This window comes from Rhipicephalus sanguineus, chromosome 1 (genome assembly GCF_013339695.2).
Source record: "Rhipicephalus sanguineus isolate Rsan-2018 chromosome 1, BIME_Rsan_1.4, whole genome shotgun sequence".
Taxonomy (NCBI): domain Eukaryota; kingdom Metazoa; phylum Arthropoda; class Arachnida; order Ixodida; family Ixodidae; genus Rhipicephalus; species Rhipicephalus sanguineus.
Window position 1 is genome coordinate 91,067,237 of NC_051176.1, and position 22,814 is coordinate 91,090,050.

The 22,814-nt window shown below is 46.8% G+C and overlaps 1 protein-coding gene across 1 annotated transcript in view; it reads left to right on the forward strand.

Moving 5' to 3' along the window:
- Positions 1-19,202, forward strand: part of LOC119393923 (uncharacterized) — a 30,742-nt gene extending 11,540 nt beyond the window's left edge. The window contains exons 2-6 of the mRNA XM_049415183.1: positions 1,463-1,705; positions 7,377-7,533; positions 10,118-10,290; positions 13,017-13,230; positions 19,083-19,202. Of these exons, the coding sequence (XP_049271140.1) occupies positions 1,463-1,705; positions 7,377-7,533; positions 10,118-10,290; positions 13,017-13,230; positions 19,083-19,114 (819 nt within the window). The 3' untranslated portion in view covers positions 19,115-19,202. The remainder of the gene's footprint in view (positions 1-1,462; positions 1,706-7,376; positions 7,534-10,117; positions 10,291-13,016; positions 13,231-19,082) is intronic.
- The last annotated feature ends 3,612 nt before the right edge of the window (positions 19,203-22,814 follow it).

Sequence of the window (22,814 nt, forward strand, 5' to 3'; positions counted from 1 at the left end):
AGGGAAAACATTCCCCTGAGCTTAAAGTCATATATGACGAGTAACAACATCAGGGGAACCTCGAATAGAAGGACCATGAACAGTGATGAAGAAAATAAAACATTTACAGAAATCTAAGTCGGACTCATGGCTGCTTCGCATACTACTGAGGGTTCCCTTTACGGGGAGATGGCGGGATTTTTTTTCATCCATCCTGAAGCCTGAAGCATGTTGCCTTATGGACTCGACCAACAGGAATGGGGGGGGGGGGGGGAGCTGCTATGACACCCCCCTCCGCCTCCTAATGGGGACCCCTGCGCACGTCTATGACACTGTCACTGATCCCGTTAATCGGGCTGGCAATCGCCGGGCGGATTCTAAGGGCTGGCGTCACGGCCCTCCGAAAACGCACCACGAAAGCGCGGACAATTTAGGGTTGGTCCTTTGGTGCGCCAGCGAACGCCGGTTGTGGTCCAAAGACCGAGTCAGAGCCGAGAGTCGATAACACAAAAGAAAAAGAAATATATTCTCAGTTAAGGCAATACAAATATCACAAACACATGCACACTCGGCTGGTACCAGTTACAGCTTCACAATATAACTCAGATGGTGTTTACACAACGGGAGCTAAACAAACAGATCACACGCTACGAATGCAATTGCATGCATTACAACTATTCAACGACAGTTAAAGTCCTGAATAAACAATGGCGTATCCAGTCCACAATACTTGGACGGTAATCGAATGCTTCTCTTCAAGGAAACACTCACGCCAGCTCCAGCGTTGATCGTCGTAGCTCAACCGTCGTCGTGACTTGTCACGGCTCACACGGTGTCGTCATCGGATTCTTCCAGATCGACGATCGACTGACCGCACACCATCATAAACACGTCTTCTTTGGCTAACGGAGCCACACTTCGCATAACTTCACCATCACCGGGCCGACTGACTCGCTCACTCCTTCGCTGACTGCCCCGACTCCTGTCTGGTCGTCGTCGCACGCTTTTATCCCTTCTCCCCCGGTTTCTAGAAGCGTCGGGAGAGTTCTTCGGCGTGCAGTACAGCTGAGGCTAGAGAAAGGGCGAGAGCTTTCTCGTAGGTTCGAATCGCGGCGGCATCGCTCGGTGCTGCGTCCCCCCTTCCTTCTAGAAATATCCAGGCTTTGCCGGGCGTTGATCGTGTTGTCTGCTTCTGGCTCCAGTGGGTGAGGAGGATGCGGCGCGCCGGCGTCTTTTGATGTTTGTTTTTTTTTCGTCTTTCGCGCTTGTTGGACGCGCGGCTCGCGCCGTTCTGTCTCGCAGCTGCTTGAAAGCGGCCGCGCGCGCGCTTTATAACACGCTCGTTTGTGACAGACACCAACGTTAAATAGCGTGCCCACATGTATATGCCGTTGTTGAACGGATTTTCTGTTGTCCCTTTTCTACTTCTCTAGCAGTATGGAAATACTCGACGAAGAGTGTGTTAACACTTTTGTGGGCGCAGGCGGAGCTCTTGCACCAGATCGCCGTGGTCCTGATGGTGGCGAGCGTGGACGCCACGTCGCTGCTGTGTCGCGTGGCGCTGTACGTGATGGGGCTGTTCGGAACACGAGTGCGCACGCTGCTATGCAGCTGTGTGGCAGGCGCCGCCCTCTGCACGCTGCTTATGAGCGCCACGGCCGCCGTGTTGCTCATGGCTGCCGTCGCCGACAAAATGGTGCAGCTGTTGCAGAACGAGCTCGTACAGGTATACTGAACTCACTGCTTGCTCTCATTTCACGCACGCTTTCCTACGAATTTCATGCACGCACCTCCTTGCTGCCACAGTCGAGATCGTTACAACGAAGTAGCATGGGGACCACGATTTAGTTCGTTATATCCGATATTCGTTGTAACAGTAGATATATAAAAGTTGGATCTAACAAATTGGCAATCTGGCTGGCGAAAAATCCTTGATACAAGAACGCATCATTCTAGGCTTCAAGCGCGCTATAAACGAGGTAATCCTGACCTGTCTCCTTGAGCATTTCGAACTACCGATCATACAGTGGTACAACCAGTGAAATGCGCTTTTTTTTTCGCTGGATGAGCAAAATGTCCAACTTTTTCAAACGATTAAAAACAATTATGATTGTGAATTGCCTTTCCATAATTATTTTGCTTTTTATGCTACCTTTCGAGTTTTGAGACTCGTGCGAACTAAATAGTATTTCTTCGTTACAGCCGATATCGCGGCGGCTCTCGCGTTTTCGGTTTCGTTATCAAAGGAATAAATGTCACTGAAATGAATCGTGACCAACCAAAGTTCGTATTTAGTTCGCTATAACCAATAATTCGCTATATAAATGTTCGAGGTAATGAGGTTCAAATGTATACTTCAGTAAGCCACTTTCCTATTGGTGTTTTGAAAACACGCGTGACATAACAAAAGAGCCCCCAGCTGAATGCAAGCGCATTGCTTAGCAACGTTTGTAATTCGGAAATACACGAAAAACAGCAAATTTCTGAAGCATGCTTGTAGCCAAATGTAAGCTTGGATTGGCGAACCCACTCACGCGTAATAGCTTTTAACAATAGGCGCTGGCCAACCGCCATAGCGACAGAAATGGTATAGTGGTGGAATCTGCATTGTTTAGTTTGCGCTTGTTGCCGAGAAGCCCATGTATATGATTGCGCAAGTCGGATGGCCCGTACTCCAGGCCCGTAGCCGGGGGGGGGGGGGGGGGGGGGGTCCTAGCCCCCACCCCCGAAATTTTGGTGAAGTATGTGGTTATACCAAAAATAAATAATAAAATTAGGTGTTTTCTCAAAATGTCAAGGTTTTCAGCAAGTGCCCCCACCCCCCGAAAAAAATTCCTCACTCTTAAAAAAAATGGAGTGACCCTCTCTCCTTTAAGGGAGAAACGGCGATGTCCCCAATGTTCGTCTTCAAATGGAGAAACCGTTCCTCCCCTTTCAATGGAGAAACCGTCAAAATCAAGATGGCTGACGCCAAGCCAGTGAAGCGAGCAATAGATTTAGGCCTAGCGAGCGCATCGATTCTCGACTGATAAAGAGTATGCGGCACTGGCAGTCACAAAAAACGGTCTGGCTGAGCTTAATATCGAACGCTATGACAATAAAATCAAGCAGACAAACCTGTAGTGATGAAAACCTCGCGAAGCGGAACGACGGAACTCGTACGTTTCGCTCGGCCAGCGAGACGGCGTTCACTTTAAAAGAGACGGATACTGCAAAGGGGCTCTCACCCGGAGACTGTACGTTAGGCTTGCTGTCTTTATTTGTCGAAGCGTCACACGGTGTAGCGATGTTATCCACGCGTTTGTGTCTCCAAAATGTACATTCTGTCGCATCAAAACAATCCCGGCACAGCAGAGCATAGTTTCGATAGATAGATGTTCTACTTCATATAAGTAGGTGGAGCTATGAGAGCGCCGCGGCCGCGAAGTAGGTGGTAGCTGGCGCCATCTAGAGGGATTAAACAATACTAAAAAAAAGTTGTTTCTGACTGAGGCGGCGTACGTTGATGCTGCACACGGCATTTCGGGGAGGTAGGCCCATTCATGGATTACTCAAGGACACCGGAAAGTTGATACGCACACGTCACTAGGCAGACACATAGTACGCACATTCAATTCAATACAAACACAATTCATTCGCATGTATAAAACCTACAATACAAACAATTCACGACAGACGCATACGTACAGACGTTTACACATACCCCTCTAAGAAGCGCTGGCCCTTATATAGTCACTGAATTACAGTGGACCATGGTGGCACAAAGATGCGTCATCTTTCTTCAACTCCTTACGATTTCATGGCTGCGTCACAATATACGCCGACATTATTAAATAGTAGCTATGGCTTAGCCAAGCGCACCAGTTAATCTAAAGCCGCATGATAATGAACAATATAATTACAAAGAGTTGATTAATTTAGTGCGAAAACGACCATATTCAGAACCGTTCATACCATTCCGACAACATTTTGAAGTAGCGCCATCTTCCGACAGCGGCCACAGATGAAATTTCTCTGTCTGATTGCTTTATTTTCAATAGTTACTGTGCGAGGGCGCGACATCGGCAACATAGTTCAGATTCCGTCGCCTTCGTCGCGTCGACTTCGTTGAGTGGTTTGGCGTTAACATCTGTTCACATTCTGTTCATGCGTTGACCACAAGCATGACGATGGGTCATGGATTCTTTCAACTGCTAGCCCTTCAGTGACAATGCTTCTGATTCGGTACGGCCGTCTCATTTGTGTATACGTACGTTACAACGCGGGTCGTGCGAAGAAACAAGACAAGATGGCCTCGCACCGGACGGTGGTCTTTCGAGAGCGATGTCAGTGGCTCTTGGCGTCGCGGCAGCTCGATTACTTGAGTAGAGAAACTGGCGCTACACCGCGCGAATTATGGAAAAGAACGCTACCCACACTACGTGTTCTGTAATATTTCAGTACGCTGTACCTACATGCTGCTCTGCTACTGTTACGTCACGGTATTCGCCTGGCGTGTGAAATTGTGGTCATTGTGCGACAACTGTGTAGTTGTCGTTGTGGCGGTGGTTTGTCTTGCGTTAGATTTGGAATACTCTTTTCACAAAGGTGAGTGAGAGTGTTAGTGATTACCCACTGTGCACAGCTGTCATTAGAAGCGCATTTTGTGTTGAGTTTCGCACGCCAAAGCAAAATCCTGAGAACTAGAGATACATACTGCACGCGTGCATAAGTCGGTCCTAATTCTCAGTTATGGCATGCGTATCTCAAAACGCATGTGATTGAGAATTTTGGCTTAATTGACAGAAGTCATTGACTTATTTTTCAGATATGTGCAATTATGATGCAGGTTAACGTTAAAATGCGGCCACGGCGGCCACATTTCAATGGGGGCGAAAGGCAAAGAACACCCATGTGCTTATGTTCGGGTGCACGTTAAAGAACCCCAGTTGATCGAAATTAATCCGTAGTCCCACACTACGCGTGCCTCATAATTATACGGTGGTTTCGACTCGTCAAACTCCAGCAATTATATGTTATCGTACTTTGACGCATGCACTGTTCAGTGGTATCACGTTTGCTAAAATGTAAAAATTAACCTTCATGCTTTATATTGCTTGTTGTATTGATAAGTGCTATAAGTGCTGTGTAAAACTAAAAACGCGTGCTCTAGCCAAGTATGTTAACGCTGAAAAAAGTTGAATTATTGGTGTACAGTCTAAGGTGTTCATTAAACCAAGACTGTTTTGTGAAGCGGGACTTACTGTATTTATGACAAGCAGATCGTTCGCAAACGTATACAAACAACACGAGACACACGGAAGTATGCGGCGCATCGCGCACACGCCGAGCCTATAAAAAAAAGAAAAAAGAAACGTGTCACTCAAAAAGTGTGTCACTCCCTGTCCCGTCCTCGTCGATTCAGTATTGCGCTTAACGTTATGCATATGTCGCACCAACAAGGCCAAAGATCCACCCTTGCTAAAAAAGAAACGCCACACACGTTACTCAACACATAGAACAAAAACGATGAACGTCACTCGTGTGTTGCTCGCATTAATCCTGGGTACAAGAATAATTGCACGCGACTGGCCGAGATCGGTAGCACTGGATGGTCTGAGGCTGCCGAGTGAGCGCGAAAGGGCGGCCGCTCTCCGCAGCACGGAATCACGATGTAACTCGGCGTGCGCATGCGCGCGCGCGCAAGTCACGTGGTTCAAGGAGAAAAGTTGCTCCCTTGGCGCTTGCCGCAAGAGGGCGCGACGAGTAAATCGTCCGCAAAGGAGAAAGTCGCGGCTCCGAAGGAGGAACGTAGCCCGTTGCTCCATTCTCGCTCCCTTTTTTTTTTAGAGTGCTGGCTACGGGCCTGCCGTACTCTATGGTCTTAAAGCATGGCGGTTCAGATACGGTTCCTTGGCGCCATTCGCACACACGCGCATGCACGCACGCACGCTTATTAGCGCAGAAACACTGCACGTATGAAGAACGTTTCGTCTACAGACCGCGGTATTCGTCCGAGTAGAAGAACGTCGAGGACATCCTCGTAACGGGCCCAGAACCACTTTTTTTTTTTAAAAGTCTCAAAAACGCTTTTAAACGGGTAAAGTACATCCCAGAAATATATTGCCGAAAGTGAAACTTATTTTATATTGAGTCCAAGTTAGAGCGGAGGTATCGCGATCGCAGCGATACACCTTTCTCATCCGCGGTGAGTGTCTCCCGTTTCGGAGGAGAGGTGCTGTTGACTCGTCTATACGGCGCTGCGCTTTGGCAGAAGCTAGTCGGCTGCTCTGGGAAGAACAGCCTGTCTAGTTAAGTGTGTCTAATTATACACAGTAGCATTAGGATGGAGCTGCGCAATGTTTTCCAACTCCCTGCCTGCTTACTGTCAACACTTTGCCAATAGGGTTTTTTAGCAGCGCCGGTTTATTGTACGCTAAGCACAGAAATACCGTACCGTCGTCGTCTGCACGTAGTTTTTTTAGTCTGCAAGGCCTCTATTAATTGTTACTTTGATAATGCCATCACGTTGCCGTACGCAATGAGCAACTGGCACGGCTAAGAAGCTTATAAAAAGCGTCGTCTCGATCACGATGGAACGGTATTTCCGTATCTTACCGTACCAAAACGGTAGTGCTAAAGAACTCTAATGGCAGCTGTCTATACGTTAATTTGCCCGATGCCGTCGGGGCGGCCGGCTTACCACCTCTCTTGGAAAAAAGGGTGAACTCCACTGCCGAAGACTGCCACAAAATTTAGCTGAAATGTTCACAGTTCTGCTTTCTATTCACGGAGTGTATTTTCTCATCAAGCCCACGAGATGTGGTTCTGAATCTGTATAACTGAACTCGTCTGAGGATGTCTCGTGCAATAGCTGAACGCGTCTCGTGAAACGTCTCGCAGAACGTCAGGCAGTATATACATTGCGCAGGGTTTTTATCTGTATACAAACACACATAGGTGTTACGAAAACACATACTGCACAAAAAAAATAATAAAGGGAGGAGAGAAGAAATCTGTGACGTCGCATTGACATACCTGCGCAAGTATACATATACTTCGGAGAGAAATTCAAGTAATGAAATTTTGACCCTCGTTTTCTCACCTAACAGGCAATCTGTAATTGACGAAAACACATATTTTCGAACCGGTAATTTGTCCGTATAAACATAATTGCGGTCTGTCTTTAATATACACTTGGCATGGTGCCTATGAACACTTATGCCCATTGGGCGCTCGTACAGCGTCCGGAAGTTTTGAAGGGTGTTGTCGAGGGGACTCTCCAGAACTTTTGTGGAGTGATGCCGTGAGTGTTAAAGGGGTTTCGTATAGGACCTGCTCCACAAAGTCATCATCAGGCACGCACAGTGTGAAGCTTACCGAGACGTTGTACACACGCGCTTCACACGGACGTGCAGGCGTTCCAACAACGTGCGCTGTTCGACAAAACGACGGTGGGTATGTCCTCGCTGCGGCGTCGCCTGCTCGAGGACATCCTGTGGCCAAGGCGCTTCGGAGACCGCGAACCAACGAGGCCAATCGCCGTGGACGGGCCTAGATCATCACCCTCTACGAGTGAGTGTATACAGCTGGTTCACTGCGCAGGTTTGAGAATTCACGACAATGGAAGGTCCGATAATGTGATCGCGTTTATATTGTTGTCCAGCTGTAGGTGCTCTAGCATGAAAGAACGTCACATCTGTGTTTAGGCTGCAATTAATATTGCGCAAGTGCTGACCTATGACCTGATTATGTTTATAAGTGTATGACTGTCCCATCGCAGAATCCGGCCATTTATGCCTTGATTTCGGGAGGAAAATAAAGACGATCGATTGATGATCGTGAACGCAAATCTTATTTATATATATTTTTTGTTATTCTTATCGAAAGATATAGTCCCATTAGTACGCTCTTCGTATTGTGCAAAATATTCAGTACCGTAAGTTACATAAAATTGGGGCAACGCTTGACTTCAAACAACTCGGAGAGCAAGCTCGCTCATATAATCTGTACTTACACGGTGACTTATACATTAGACGTGTACTTTTTCACAATGTTGTATACATTGAAAGGTTACATTGGTAAGGAAAGCGCCGTTTATAAGAAGGCATATCCAACAAAGATTACACCCATCTAATCAATCAAATCATTAATACGTTTGTGGAATATAACAGACCTTTCTGTGACTCTCGTAGATTATGAAAAGACATTCGATTCAGCAGAGGTACGAGTGCATTTTCCCGTCATCCAACCTTTTAGGCTGAATATTATCCTGAATTCGTACTGCATTCGTGCACCCTTCTTCCATGTCATACAGACATGGCGTAGTCAAGGTGTAGAGAAATCATACGTGAACATCTTAAAGTATATTTATAGAGATTCCACAGGTACCCTATTCCTTCGCAAGCGGAAATTACACTATCTCCCACTAAAGGGAACCATGGGTGGATGCGAAGCAGCGGGGAGACGGTTCGCTTGAGCGGGAGGTGGTGTAATTTTTTTTAGGAGCTGGCTGGCCAGGTACTTAAGCTGGGGCGAAGTCTCGCGCCATAAGCTGCATCCATCCATTCAAAGCGTCGTGGAACGCGAAGAGGAACGCTACTATGCGCGTCGTGTCTTCCCTCTTGGCTGGCCGTTAATTCTCACACGGCGAGCGGGAAACGCGGTCGACAGGCGCGCCAGAGGGAGCGCAGGAGAGGAGAGAGAGGGGAAGGGGACGCACATGCGCTGGCGCTCATCGTGGCGTTGCGCAGGAGAGAATGAGGCGCGCGAGAGGGGTAGAGCGTAGGAGAGGAGAGGAAGGGGAGTAGGATGCGCATGCGCAGTAAGGGTGGTCACGCCGCACACCGGATTGAACTCCGCCATAAGCTGCTTCGCATCTAAAATACCGATCAATGAAGAACCAGTCAAGAAATACGCACAATCTTACCTATGCTATCTCTCTCCCTGTAAGCGAAGAAATATTTACGCCGTTGGACTGATGATAAATAGGTATGAGGATCAACTGAGACCATCTCCGCAAGCTATGGTTCGAAGATGACACTACCATGTGTAATGACAGCTTGCAACTAATGACTAAATGCTATAGGCTTGTGCGAATACTGAGATGTTTTCAAATATTCGGTCTGATATTAAGATATTCGGTGTTCCCTTCGGCTCGAATTTTTAGTATTCGATGTCTTCCAAGTATTCGAAACGAAGGAATACACGCATTTTGCCGCGTGTAGCCCGCATACAAGGCTTGTTTCATGGCAATGCTGCTGCTTAAAGCTTTGCAGTAAGTGTACAAAGGTGTTAAATAGTTCTGCATTCTATCGGTACGAATATGTGCGGCAGGAGCTTGGAGTCTTGAGAATAAATGAAGCTTGATAGGAAGTTGGGACCACGGAACGATCGACTGAAGGAACCATGATAGTGTAACTTTAAGAAACACTAAGACAGTGGAGTGGATAAGAGAACGAACGGAGGCAGCCGGTAATTGTAGTTGAGATTATCAGACAGAAATGGTGTTGGCCAGGCCTTGTCATTAATAGAATACGTAACTCGGCGTATCACTTTCGCTTCTTGGCATTGTTATTTGTGTTTTGAAGGTGCACCGATTTTTTATATATAAGAGCCATAGTCGCATTGCTCTGTGTAACCACACCACTGTAATGCCTATTATATAATAATTGCTGGGGTTTAACGTCCCAAAACCACGATATGATTATGAGGGACGTCGTAATGGAGGGCACCGGAAATTTTTACGACCTGGGGTTCTTTAACGTGCACCTAAATCTAAGCACACGGGCCTCAAGTATTTTCGCCTCCGTCGAAAATGCGCGGCGACCTTCGCGTCAGCAGTCGAGCACCATAACCACTAGACCACCGCGGCGGGTCACTGTAATGCCTAAATGGCGCTGTGGGTGACAGAACAAAAGAAAAAAAAGAAGATACAGAAGTGTTACAGAACGGGTGTGAATAGAGGAAGAAAGATAATTAGCTGGTGCGATGAAATGGGGAAATTTCTACACGTAAGATGGGAGCCAATTGGCACAAGAAAATGGTAATTGGAGATCGCCGGAAAAGGGCGTCATATTGTAGCGGACACAAAACAGGTTGATGGTGACGGTTGACATAACACTACGTGCGGGGGGGGGGGGGGGGGTGGCGCTTGCAGTCCCCGGCGAGGCCACCATGCGCCTGATTCACAAGTGGTCGTCGTCGCAGCGCGGCCGTGGCGTGGATCGCGAGTCGCTGCCCAAGCTGGCCAACGCAAAGTACGCGAACTCCTGGGTGCTGGACTTTCTCACCGACACTAATGTCAGCGACGACCAGTTGATGAACCACGAGGTGAGAGGCTCCTCGCGACGTGCGCCCAAGCTGTCAATTGGAGCTCATCGATCGGCACAGGGTCATTCGCTTGTTAATAGCGGCAGATCCGGGGGCACATATAGGGCCTTGTGAATAGTTGCAGAAACCTGGAGACTTACAAAGAGGGTTCAACTTAAATTGGGGACGACGCAGCGAGCGATGGAAAGGAAAATGATAGGTGTAACCTTAAGAGACAGGAAGAGAGCAGAGTGGGTCAGGGAACAAACGGGGGTTAACATAGTTGAAATCAAGAAGAAAAAATGGATATGGGCCGGCCACGTAGCACGTCGGCAGGATAACCGGAGTAAGAGACCGGATTCCATGAGAAGGCAAGCGCGTGAGGGGGAGACAGAAAATTAGGTGGGTAGATGAGATTAAGAAGTTTGTAGGTATAACGTGGCAGCAGAAAGCACAGGACCGGGTTGATTGGCGGAGCATGGGAGAGGCTTTTGCCCTGCAGTGGGCGTAGACAGGCTGATGATGATGATGATGATGATGATGATGATGATGATGATGATTAAGAGTTGTATATGACGCGCTATGAACATGGTCGCCACCTTCACGCTACACACACACAGAAAAAAGATCAGCACTCCTTGCTTTATCGGGAAAATGGGGGAAAGCGAACCTTCGCGTGTGTGCCTGACTTACTGATGTTCTTTTTCTTTCTTTCTTTCTTTCTTTCTTTCTTTCTTTCTTTCTTTCTTTCTTCTTTCTTTCTTTCTTTCTTTCTTTCTTTCTTTCTTTCTTTCTTTCTTTCTTTCTTTCTTTCTTTCTTTCTTTCTTTCTTTCTTTCTTTCTTTCTTTCTTTCACTTTGCGCAATGCTCCCTCCTACCTTTTTTCCTTTTTCCATGCCGGGTATCGGACCTTCATCCACCTATACTTTGCAGCGCAACACTTCTTTTGCTACGGGCAACAACGACGGTCATGCGTTCATGTCCGGGCAACAATGAAATGTGGCAACGTGAAGTGACAAGTGACCTCGATAAAAGGTCACATTGCCGTATCAGAAACGGCTGATCTCTGACAAGCCCGCGATCGAGAGAGCATCAGTTATTGGAAAACGGCGCATACAAATACGCAGGTGACCGCGCTGCGCACCTGCGAGGGCCATTTCTGTATACGCTAAAAGAATCGATTCGGTGCCGGGCTTCTCGCGTACGATAACGCCGCCACTGAAATCTAGCTCTTAACAAGCTTCGCTTGAAAAACGACACTTATATAGGCTTCATTCCACGCCAAACGTCCCAGCCATTTTGGCGACCATCTGAAGTGTTTTTCAAAAAAATCGTGCTGATTTCTTGGATTGAAAACAGCGCATTGCTTTAATATTTCGGAGAGAAAACATTCTTCTGTCACGTGGAAGCCTTCCGAATTTCGTAGAATGTCGTGGGAGTGTGGTTTGTAAGAAAAATTATTCTGAGAGTATCGTTGCTTGCTTCAATACCAAATTTGGTTTAGATACTAAGCAAATGCGTTTGCGCAAGTTGGTTGTTAAATAATAATATCTGGGGTTTAACGTCCCAAAACCACGATATGATTATGAGAGACGCCGTAGTGGAGGCCTCCGGAAATTTCGACCACCTGGGGTTCTTTAACGTGCACCTAAATCTAAGTACACGATCCTCAAACATTTTCGCCTCCATCGAAAATGCAGCCGCCGCGGCCGGGATTCGATCCCGCGACCTTCGGGTCGGCAGTCGAACGCCATAACCACCAGACCACCGTGGCGGGGCTTGCGCAAGTTGTTAGAAGCTCAATAATATTACTGCAATTTTTCTGCCGTATACGCCTCCAGAAAATTTGCCGAAATGTTCTATGTTTGCATTTTTTTCTTGTAATATTGCACTATGTATGAATATCTGAGTAATTAATACTTACTCTACAAAGGGTATATTTTGCGCTAAAATATTTTCAGACCCCTGAGGTTTCCAAATGTTACGATAAAAAATCACAAATTTGAGAAAAGTCATCATTTTGGTCCACATTGAGACGCAATTTACACCACGTGGTGCTCCAAGTAAAAATCAACTTTGCGCCTTAATCGAAAGCAAATAAATAGTTCTTATGTGATAAGCTTTATTATTAAAATTTTTGTTTTAAGGAAGAAAATAATTTCTGAACTTCCCCATTGACGTCTATCTTCCTATCTGGTCATACGGCAGCTTCCTCGTTGAAGTTCCCCGGGACCTTACGCGTTAATTTGGCCGCCTTTCTAGCGAAAACCGGTCGCTTGGCTCCCCGCTCGCGCCTTTTGACTGCGCTCTCCCCGCACGTTCACGCGCCTTGCACGCTCTGTCGCCTGCTCGCCGTGCACGTGCAGCCTCACGTGTCGCTTGCTCTGAAGGTTTAAAAAGAATCAGAGATGGATAAAACATTTTCACGGTGTGAACCTGATAGGACCATAGATAGAACCATAGGTCGTCAGTAGATGGTGGAGCTCACTCAGACTCGCTCAAGAAATATATGTCGCGCTTCGGGCTCACTCGGACTTATTTTCTTCAAGCAGACTCACTCGGACTCACTAAAATTTTCCTCAACCGGACTCACTGGTACTCAAACTGGGCAAAATATTACTCACCCGGACTCACTTAGACTCAGACTCACTGCCCGACCTGAGTCTGAGTGAGTTTGCCCACCTATGTTAAGACCCCAACAATTATTCCATTATTATTGAATCTTTCCACGCGTTGATGCTATTCAGGTGTCCCGAACCAGCGCCCCGTGCTCCACGGGGACCGGGGAGGAGCCGCCACGGCGCCACACGCCGCCCAAAAGCCCTGTTGTGCCGAGCAAGTCGTCATTCTTGTCGGTTCCCCGTGTCAGACGCCTCAAGAAGACGTCCATCCTCGAGGACGGCCAAGTGGTTGTGCCGGGACAGTCGTCGCCCGAACGCAAGGGCCTCAAGAGCATCGACCGTGAGTCCTTCGTTCAGATATGTGCTGCGCTGAAAGAGCTCTCACGGTCGCCGCCATGATTCCGGTGCGCGAGGGCGAGCAAATTGAATAGCTTGCCAATGGAATGTATAATTCGCTTTCACAAGTCACGCTTTCGTCCGCTCACCGCCAGACAGCTGAAACTAAAATCTGATTCTGACACCGCTACTAAGAACTTCGCCAATTCCTCATCGTCATAAGTGCGCGCAGTCATGTTTGCAGAAATTTTAATCGCTTAATATTGACGTACTCTTCGTGCATTAATGGCGTAATTCTAGGCGTTTTGGATCCTTTCGCTATGGCCACGTACATGGAAGTATCAGGCGCCCTCAAGTGAAACATTGTCCGATCACGTCCGCGTTGTGATAATCCAAGTCGACAGAACTTTTAACCTAAATTGTAGTACAATAATATTACATTTATACATATATGCGAGCTCGAGATTATGTCTCCGATTTTGTGTGCTATCTTCGTTACTTCCCTGTCCTCCCTACTCGATCGAGTTTGCAGTGTGCATAAATAAATCAATAGCAGCGCATATATAGCTGTAGTTCTTTGTAGCGGTCATTCCTTGCAGAGTAGCGATTCTAGCGCCAGTTAGCTGCCTTGTTTGCCCTCATAATTGCTTACTTGTTTTCTTATTGTGTGTGTGTGTGTGTGTGTGTGTGTGTGTGTGTGTGTGTGTGTGTGTGTGTGTGTGTGTGTGTGTGTGTGTGTGTGTGTGTGTGTGTGTGTGTGTGTGTGTGTGTGCGTGTGTGTGTGTGTGTGTGCGTGCGTGCGTGCGTGCGCGTGCGTGCGTACGTGCGTGCGTGCGTGCTGTTATTCGTTGGCGCACTCTTACTGTTACTTGTAACTCTTTTTGGTGAGTTCTGACTTGCCACATACATGACTATCTTGTAAAGATACACGATATAACTCTCTTTTGGGAAATCTAGCCTCAAAAAGAGAGGCTTGGGCAAATATTCGAGCGCTTCGGATATTCCAACGAATGTTACAGTACTAGAATTCGCTTCGACACGAATTCAAAATTTCCGAAATTGGGAAGTAATCTGAGCCAGGGATCTCAAACACGCGGCACGCGCACCTTTCGCTAGTAGCCCGGCCCGCACATGACTGTCGTCGTCTCATTTTCATTTTGTAAGTGCGGAGCACTTTTAGGGCCCGGCCTGTCGCATGCTGTCATCGTATGCTACTCGTATGCGTATGCGAATAGCATAGCCATCTGCAGCATATTGAGCGCGCGCTTTCGCCAAGGAGAAGTCTTCTTCCTCTGTTCTTCGAGCGCCTTGATGATGATAAGTGCTGCGGAGCACTTTAGGGACCCGGGCTGTCGTATGCTGTCGTCGCTTGGCGTAACGCAGGCAAAACGACGTATAAAATAGAAAAAAAGAGGAAGCAAGCGAAAAATAGAGAGAGAAAGAAAGGGAAAAAATAGGAAGAAAAATAGAAAGAGCAAGAAAGAGAACGAAATAGATAAAGAGATAGGAAAAAATTACACCATCTCCCGCTAAAGGGGACCATGAGGCGATGCGAAGCGGAGCACTTGCACGATCGCGTTCCGTTGGCGTTCGTTGTGCATGCTACCGACAGGGGCGTAGCCAGAAATTTTTTTTTTTTTTTTGGGGGGGGGGGGGTTCAACCATACTTTATATATGTTCATGCGTGCGTTTGTATGTGTGCGTGCACATATACGCAAGCGAAATTGAAAAATTTCGGGGGGGTATGAACCCCCCCCCCCCCTTGGCTACGCCCCTGCTACCGACCTCGCGTCGTGGAACGCGAAGATGGACGCTACGCGCGTTGTATCTTCCATCTAGCCTGGCCGTTAATTCTCACAGGGCGAGCGGGGAACGCGGTCGACAGGCGGGCGAGAGGGGGGCAGCGTAGGAGAGGAGAGAGAAGGGGAGGGGACGCGCATGCGCTCGAGCTCATCGCGGCGTTGCGCAGGAGAGAATTTCGGCATGTCTAGCCCGCGTTTCAGAGGAAGAGTGGAAAGGGGGAGGGGAGAGGGGAAGTGGATAGGGGTATGGGAGAGGGGAAGGGGAGAGGGTGAGTGGAGATGAGGTGTGTGGAGAGGGTATGCGCATGCGCAGTAAGGGCGGTCACGCCGCACACCACCACCACCGGATTGAGCTCCGCCTTAAGATACTTCGCATCTAAAAATAAATAGAAATAATGACAGGCACCTCTAGTTCGAAGCCGCCTTAATTTTTTTTCCCTTCTCAAGTGTGTTCATGACTACACAGGCATGGCTGGTCTCAAGCATTTTTTCGTTAGGCATCCCATGCGGTCACCACGGCGTGGAATATACCTGTGGAACAAGAACTCTATATTCAGAATCGGGGTCCAGATTTCAGTCATCCTGGAGATCGATATCGTTGTTCCTCGAATCCTTACAATTCCCCTTCAGAAATGACCCATACACGTGATATGGGAAAGGCCTTCTTTCAAATGGCAGCGTTAGTTGACATCCTGTTCAAGCTCCTCTCCCTGCACTCTAGCCTTCTTCATTATCCCGGCCCTTGCGGTACCTACATTTCGTGTCTGCGGCCCGCTTGCCGAGGTGAGTTTGAGACCCCTCTTCTAAACGAATAGGCGTATCTTATAGCATGTAACTCATCTGAAAAGGTGGTTTCACTGCAGCATGGGTCTTTGTGTCGTGAAACCACCTACTCAGGAGAAATCCAGGGGGTAATTTTTTTCTTTAATTTAAAAGCCTGCTATACGGGCTTATATGGGCTAAGTATAGCCAATTTTAAAACGTAACGTACCTCACCGCTTATAACTTGCACACTGCCACTATCCGCTACTATTATGCTAAATCATGCTACTATTCAAACTTTCTTCGGCTTCACTTCGAACCAAAAGTGATATTCGTACAAGCCTAGTTCTAATTCTTAAAAATATTGTGCAAGTTAGTTGGGTCATGATAAAAATTGTAATTTTTCTTTATGATATGTGATATATACTATTCGAAACTATTCGATTCGACCAAATCGCTATTCGTACCGAATTCGCTTGGAACCCCAAGTTCGCCCATTCGAGTTAAAACTCTCCAAGAGAGATTTAACGTGTATCTTGAAAGAAAGTCATATATGGGCAAAGTCGGAACTCACCAGACAGGTAATTTTTTATAATAATATTCTTCTTAGAGTGTGTGCGTTGAATTGCCAAAACGTTATGACGATTCGGATAGATACAGAAATGGTAAAGCGTCTCTGCATACACTTGCAGCGTACCGGCGCACCAGGGTCCAACAAAGCTTTCAACGGCGACAGCTCCAACAAGTCATCGCCTGGAGGAAGGAGTAAGCGACTATATATAGTCGGTTACAAGGCTAAGAATATATGTAAGCTCCACCGATAGCCATCGCTGCCCCTCCAGAGAAAGTTTGCATAGGTGCCCAATAAATTGCATTCGCTCATTTCCGTGACGTCAATCACTTTTCGCGCATTTCAGGTGGGTGGTTTTCTTGTGCAGACCCATGTCCGTGTCGCTAGTTTTCGGTCGAAAACTTGAACTTCCCAGCAAATTTCAGCGAAGATTCCGACGTCACTGCTCGGGGAAACCTAATATTTTAAGTAGGGACGACGAAATTTTTAATGATTAATATGCGTAATATTTACATAGAGCGAAAAAGTACTTACGGTTACTACGGAAACCACCTAGCGCGACTCTCTTGCACAGATGAATGAGAGGCGCAGTTCTGTGGCTGGGGCTTCTATGTATTCTTAGGCTGTAACTGATTAATAAACGGCGAATGTAACCGTTGCGGGCCAGAGTGACGCGGGAGGGAGGGTCACGGTATCGTATGAAATAGCTGAGCCGCCAAACACATTCCGCGGTCTACTTATACTATACACTAGGTGAACGTGGAAGACCAATTTGGACAAACAAAGAAACGCAGATCACAACACTAGCACTGAAACCTGCGTTATCGTTCAAAACGACCGGTTTCTTTGCATGCTGGTGCGGTTTACTGCACATTCTTTTCTAAAAGCATTTGTTCAAAAAAGTAGTATTCGTTTTTATAACGCCTTTCTGTACTGAGACAGAATTGGTAGCGGCTGCTGTTAGCGTTGTGTTTACACGAGGCACACAAGCAGACACTGCGTTGAGAATTCTCAATGCGCTGTCTGATTTTCGCAGCGCTATATAAAATGTTTATAATCACCCATACTGTGACGAGCTTTGATTCAGTTACAGGGCCTACGTAGTGTTAAAACGTAGCACAACTTTCATCACCGATGAAAGTGGTGTCTACTGCTGCGACATCTGCTAACAGTTCTAAAGATTGACACAAGCTGTCAGATAGGAAAAAAAAAAAAAAACTCACAGGGTCCCTTATGCATTCGCCTAAGACGACTCGACGGCGAAAGCCATAATCTTCTTTTTCTTCTCAGTCAATGTATTGATCCTTCTCCGCCCCATTCCGCAAAGCTTTCTGCACTTGCCGTGGTTTCGCATTGCCTCCAGGATCGGAGACATTGCAAGCTTTCCGCGCACGTCACCTGATTTTGCGCTGTCTTCGTGATCGGCCCACCTTTGACCAAGCGACTGTCATATGTTGACGCCATCAGGTGATGGCACGGTATGTGACGTCACACACTTTGGCGATCTGTGACGTCATCACGCGATTATGCTTTTTTTGCATCACTCGTGTTCACGCCGACGGCGCCGACGCGGACGGTAAATTTTCGCGTTTGATGAGGCATCTGAGGCTTTCGCCTTAATATAACAAAAAGAAACCCGGAAGCTTCCTTTTTAGAGATGTTAAGCTTTTGTAACTGCTGTAAATATCATAAATATTCTCTTTTTGTACATCTTACTTTTTTGTCCCTTATATATATATATATATATATATATATATATATATATATATATATATATATATATATATATATATATATATATATATATCTCGCTCTACATTATCCTATGCTGTACACCTTTTAGCTCAATTCCCCTTGCTGCAACTTATGCAACATGTTGCTTCAAACAATAAAATCTTTCCCCGAAGGGGAATTGTTGCAATGAATAGTACTATATAGAAAAAGACCTCCGCAGAATAAGTACAATGTCCTTTTTTTTTCTAGATAAAACAAATTTAGTTGATCAAGCACGTTGCCTCACCGAAGCGTATCCCAGTGTCACATGCATCAAAAAAACCAGGAACCCAAGGTAAAGCTATTTGTTGATAGATCGCGTATCCATCGTCATTAATGTGAAGAAAGGAAAATCCGTGAACGAAGACTGGCAGTCCACACTGGCTGACTCGGTACATTCTTTTATTGCGATAGCAATTATATGGTCACTCGATGCCATTTTTGCCGTCGCCGTCATGTTTCATATAAACTCCGAGTCGATAAGATCGCCCCGCGCCTCGTATGTTCTACATGCGAGCGAAAGCTTGCGAAGGCTGCAGACGGGCGCGGCTCAAGCGGAGATGAAACGCGCCGGCCGACTCCGTAGGGCGAATGAGCATGAATGGGTGCCGTGGGGGTGCTGCGTCGCTCGGGCAGCAGCTGCGAACTTTGATCAAATGGGCGCGGTCGCGCACGCTGTTTCGACAGAGATAAGTAGACGGCTCATACCTGTGTACATGACGTGCTCTCACAGCATACTTCGCGTTGAAGTGACAAACAGTATGAACACAGCTGGAGCGGCCGTGTTCCCTTTACGCCAGCGTTTTGTAGAGTTAGGCCAGATCGGATCCTAGTGGAGTTAGCTGCTAGCCTTACTTCGTATAACATTCCAATTTGTTGCTATCGCATTCATTAATTCGCCCTTGCGGCGATACTGCGACAATTTTTTTTTTTTTTTGGCTCGCGCAGTCGTTACCAGACGATCCACTACCACCTGCTAATGGGCGTCGTGGTGGCGTCGTCCCTGTCCAGCATGCTCTCCCGCACGCACAACAGCATCCAGACCAACGTCATCGGGTACGTCGAAAGATAAAGACACACGGTGTCATGGGGTTATGCATCTGAAACAACGTTGCGCATTTAAATGACCACCTTTCGTTTGACTGCCCTGAACATATATATATATACAAACCGGCAACCCTTTGGTCACTCGCCGTCACAGGTTAGCGGCTAACGTGTTGCACTAGTAAGCTTCAATATGCGAGTTCGATTCTCGACCATGGCGGTCGCATTTCGACGGCGGCACAACGCAGACAGAGCCGTCTACTTAAATTTAGGTGCACGTTAAACAACCCTAGGTGGTCATAATTGGATTTCATCGAGTCTCATATATACTAGTTGTGGCACGTAAAACGCCAAAATTAAAAACACCAATTTAATCTTGAGGCAATCAACGGACGTGACAAAAATATTCAGAAATTAATAACTGACTATAAGTTGCAGACAACTTCCCGGAGACAATGCCAGCAACTTGTCTGCGAAGGAATTAGCTTCTCGCTGCTCCTCAGCGCCAACCGCGCGTTCTCCCAATTTCAGAGGCTAATTAGAGGAAAACAGGACAGGTGCAATGAATGGCTACTAGAACGTCTTCACAAAACTTCATTCTCGTAAATGCCGTCCACAGTTCCTCTCGTTACGATGACCATCTTGTCATCATCATGTCGACTGCTGTATCGTGAGTGTCTGGCGCCAGACGCCGGCGTTAAGTTTTGTGAACGTATGAGTCCAGCAATCCCGACACGCAAGGTGAAAAATGAACCACGGCGGCTCTTGATTATTGCTACAGCTAAGAAAAAAAAAAGAAGAAGCGCATGAGAGAGACAAAGATATCTAAGCAACAGCGGGAAGAAATCCGAGGTCGCGTGACTAATTGTTTGGTTCACCTGAGGATGCGCCCCAATCCTGCAGCAGGTTTCGCCAGCCCATAATGACAAGCGCCATCTGGTGCATCGTGCTGCTGCCCGCCGAGCTGCTGGGCATCGCGGCGTTTTGGATATGCATCAGTTTCGCCTTCCTCAAAACATTGTGAGAGAATATCTGTCACTATCCCTATGGGGCTCGCGGATGCGCCTGTTGTTTTGCAATCGCTTAATTTGCCCTCGATATATTTCAGTGACGCTCCCGACAATCCAGAGGCCCAAATCGCCATTCAGCTGCTGATACGAAAGATCCACTAGGATATCGGTTTGTTCAGGTAATTTGTCAACGGAAGCGTCTTGAGCAACCATGAAAGTTATTAGGCCGCACATGAACTGTTCTCTACACAGATATACCCTTTTCCAATAGCAAAGATATACGTAGTGACACCACCTTGAAAGCTCTGTTTACAGTGACGTCATAGTTTGGAATAATAATAATAATAATAATAATAATAATAATAATAATAATAATAATAATAATAATAATAATATGCCCTAGGCAGTAAACTGTTTGTTACAAATGGAGTACGCTGCTTTAGAAAACGATCGAATGATTTCTGTTTACACATGGATTCCAGTTAATGCGCGAAAGTAAATACCTTTGGCCACTCTTTTTTGTATGCTAAGAAAAAATTCTCATCGGGTTTAAAAAAATGCTTGAATACAAACCTTAGGTCATCGTCTCGTTCTCACCTCATTCGCAAGGACGAGGCCAGAAACGCTCGGTTGCCCCAAGTGGCACCTACTCTATATAAGTAGCACGAGCCATGTTTTGTATCCGCCTCGTGCATCGGTATGGTGGCGCCACCGCTCGGCTAAGGCGGTTGTGCCCTCTCCCAACCCCCCATAGGATCCCATGCATTTTGAATCAAGTTTGCGATTTCGTTGCGCAAAAACAAACTAGCGCCATCTCTCGACAATACGCCACACCGACGACGCAACACGTCCTCTTGCTTCCACCGACTGGCCATGCTCCAAGCTAACTCCTCTCTCCACTTTCTTTTATTTCTTTCGGTGGCCGTGAGAGCGCGCACTGTGCACTTTCTTGGCAGAAAAGTAGAGTACAAAAATAATAATGGGGGAAAATAAGGTCATTCTTTAAGAGGCAGGAGATGGACCGTGAATTTATTTTTGGTTAACGATTTAATCAATGTAGCGTATTAGGCCACATGCGCGACTGGTGCACATGGCTGCCCCTTAGCGTACCCGACAGACCGGCTGGGCTCGTCGCGTCTTCCTTGAACGTTGCAACGTTAATATTGTGTTAAGGCGGTGGCCACACGTCGGACGACGAGCCCTGATTTCGTTCAGCTGCCATCTCATCAACGGCAATGTTTCAGACGCCTCAGTTGTGTACTTTTGTCCGTTGGTTGCGGGACAAGATGGCCTCCTGCAAGACCGCGTTTTTCCAAGCCAGCTGTGTGCGTAGTTCTCGGCGTCGTAGAAGTTTGATGACGCGAGGACGTCAACTGGTGCTACATCGTGGGAACCGCTGAAGTGACTGCAAGCTTGACGACATTGTGACAGAATATTCTAGCGTACTGTACGCGCACGATTGTGCTACACTTAAAATACCGCGCTTGGCCTCGAGCGTCAACCTGGTACGCCTGTGTGCAACAAGCGTCTTGTTATCGTTGTTGCGTCGGTTAATATTGAATTGCAATTGGAATACCGTTTTGGCAAAGGTAAGTGATGCTGTAAGTAGTTGTTCTGCTATATGCTCGCTACTCCACGAACATTACTTCTAGAATCGCATTTTATTTTGAGCTGCACGTACCAAAGGAGAATCTAGCATACGAGATACATTGCACGCGTGCGCATTTCCTATATAAATCTGAGTAATGCCACGCGTGCGCATTTCCTATACAAGTCTCAGTAATGCCATGCTCAATTTAAAGCGCATGTGTTAGAGGATTGTGGCTTCAATGGTGAAAGTGATTAGATATTCCGAAATATGTGATTGCAATGCAGTTAGAACTTCCTCATATGTTAATACGGTCTGTGAACAAAAAAAAAAAAACGCTGTGTGAATGTTTGTTGGTCATTTGCTACAGTACTTTCACGCATTATTATGCAGCTGTGTGACGGCTGTTAAAACGTTGAGCAAGTTAGATTTTGGTTTTCTTGGCCTAGTTGAGTGCTACGAGTGTTGGGCGAAGATAAAATCGCGTGTCTTTTGTGCGTTTCTTAAGCAGGCATACAGCCGTAATAGTCATTGTTGTACTGTTTGGGGTGTTCAATAAAACAAGAATGCTGTTTTGTACTGCAACAATTTTTATTTCATCTGTGTTAACAGATCACGCAAACAACTTGGACACATGCACGTAAGAAACGTACGCAGTGCATCGCGCGCACGCATTAAAAAACGGGCCTGTCATTTTAAAACAAATAATATAGAACAATGGACGTAACATACGGCATGGTTGTCTAGTGGAGCAGCGTCGGCAGTACAAATATCAAACCAGAATGAAACATGAATAGAAAAACGGAGAGTAACAGGCGCTTTACCCACGGCTTCTCTGAGCCGCGCAGATCCACCTATCGCCACCGTCCGCCGTTGGTGGCGCCACCAGTACCACTGAAAGCAGCAGCGCACGAGGCGGATAGATATGAAATCGGTTTCGCGATGCTTTTATAGTCCACAAAAGCGCGGCGCGTCTGTCCTTCACTTGTGAAAGACAGTCGTGTTAGCTTGTTTCCGCCCGAACCGTGAGTACTTTTT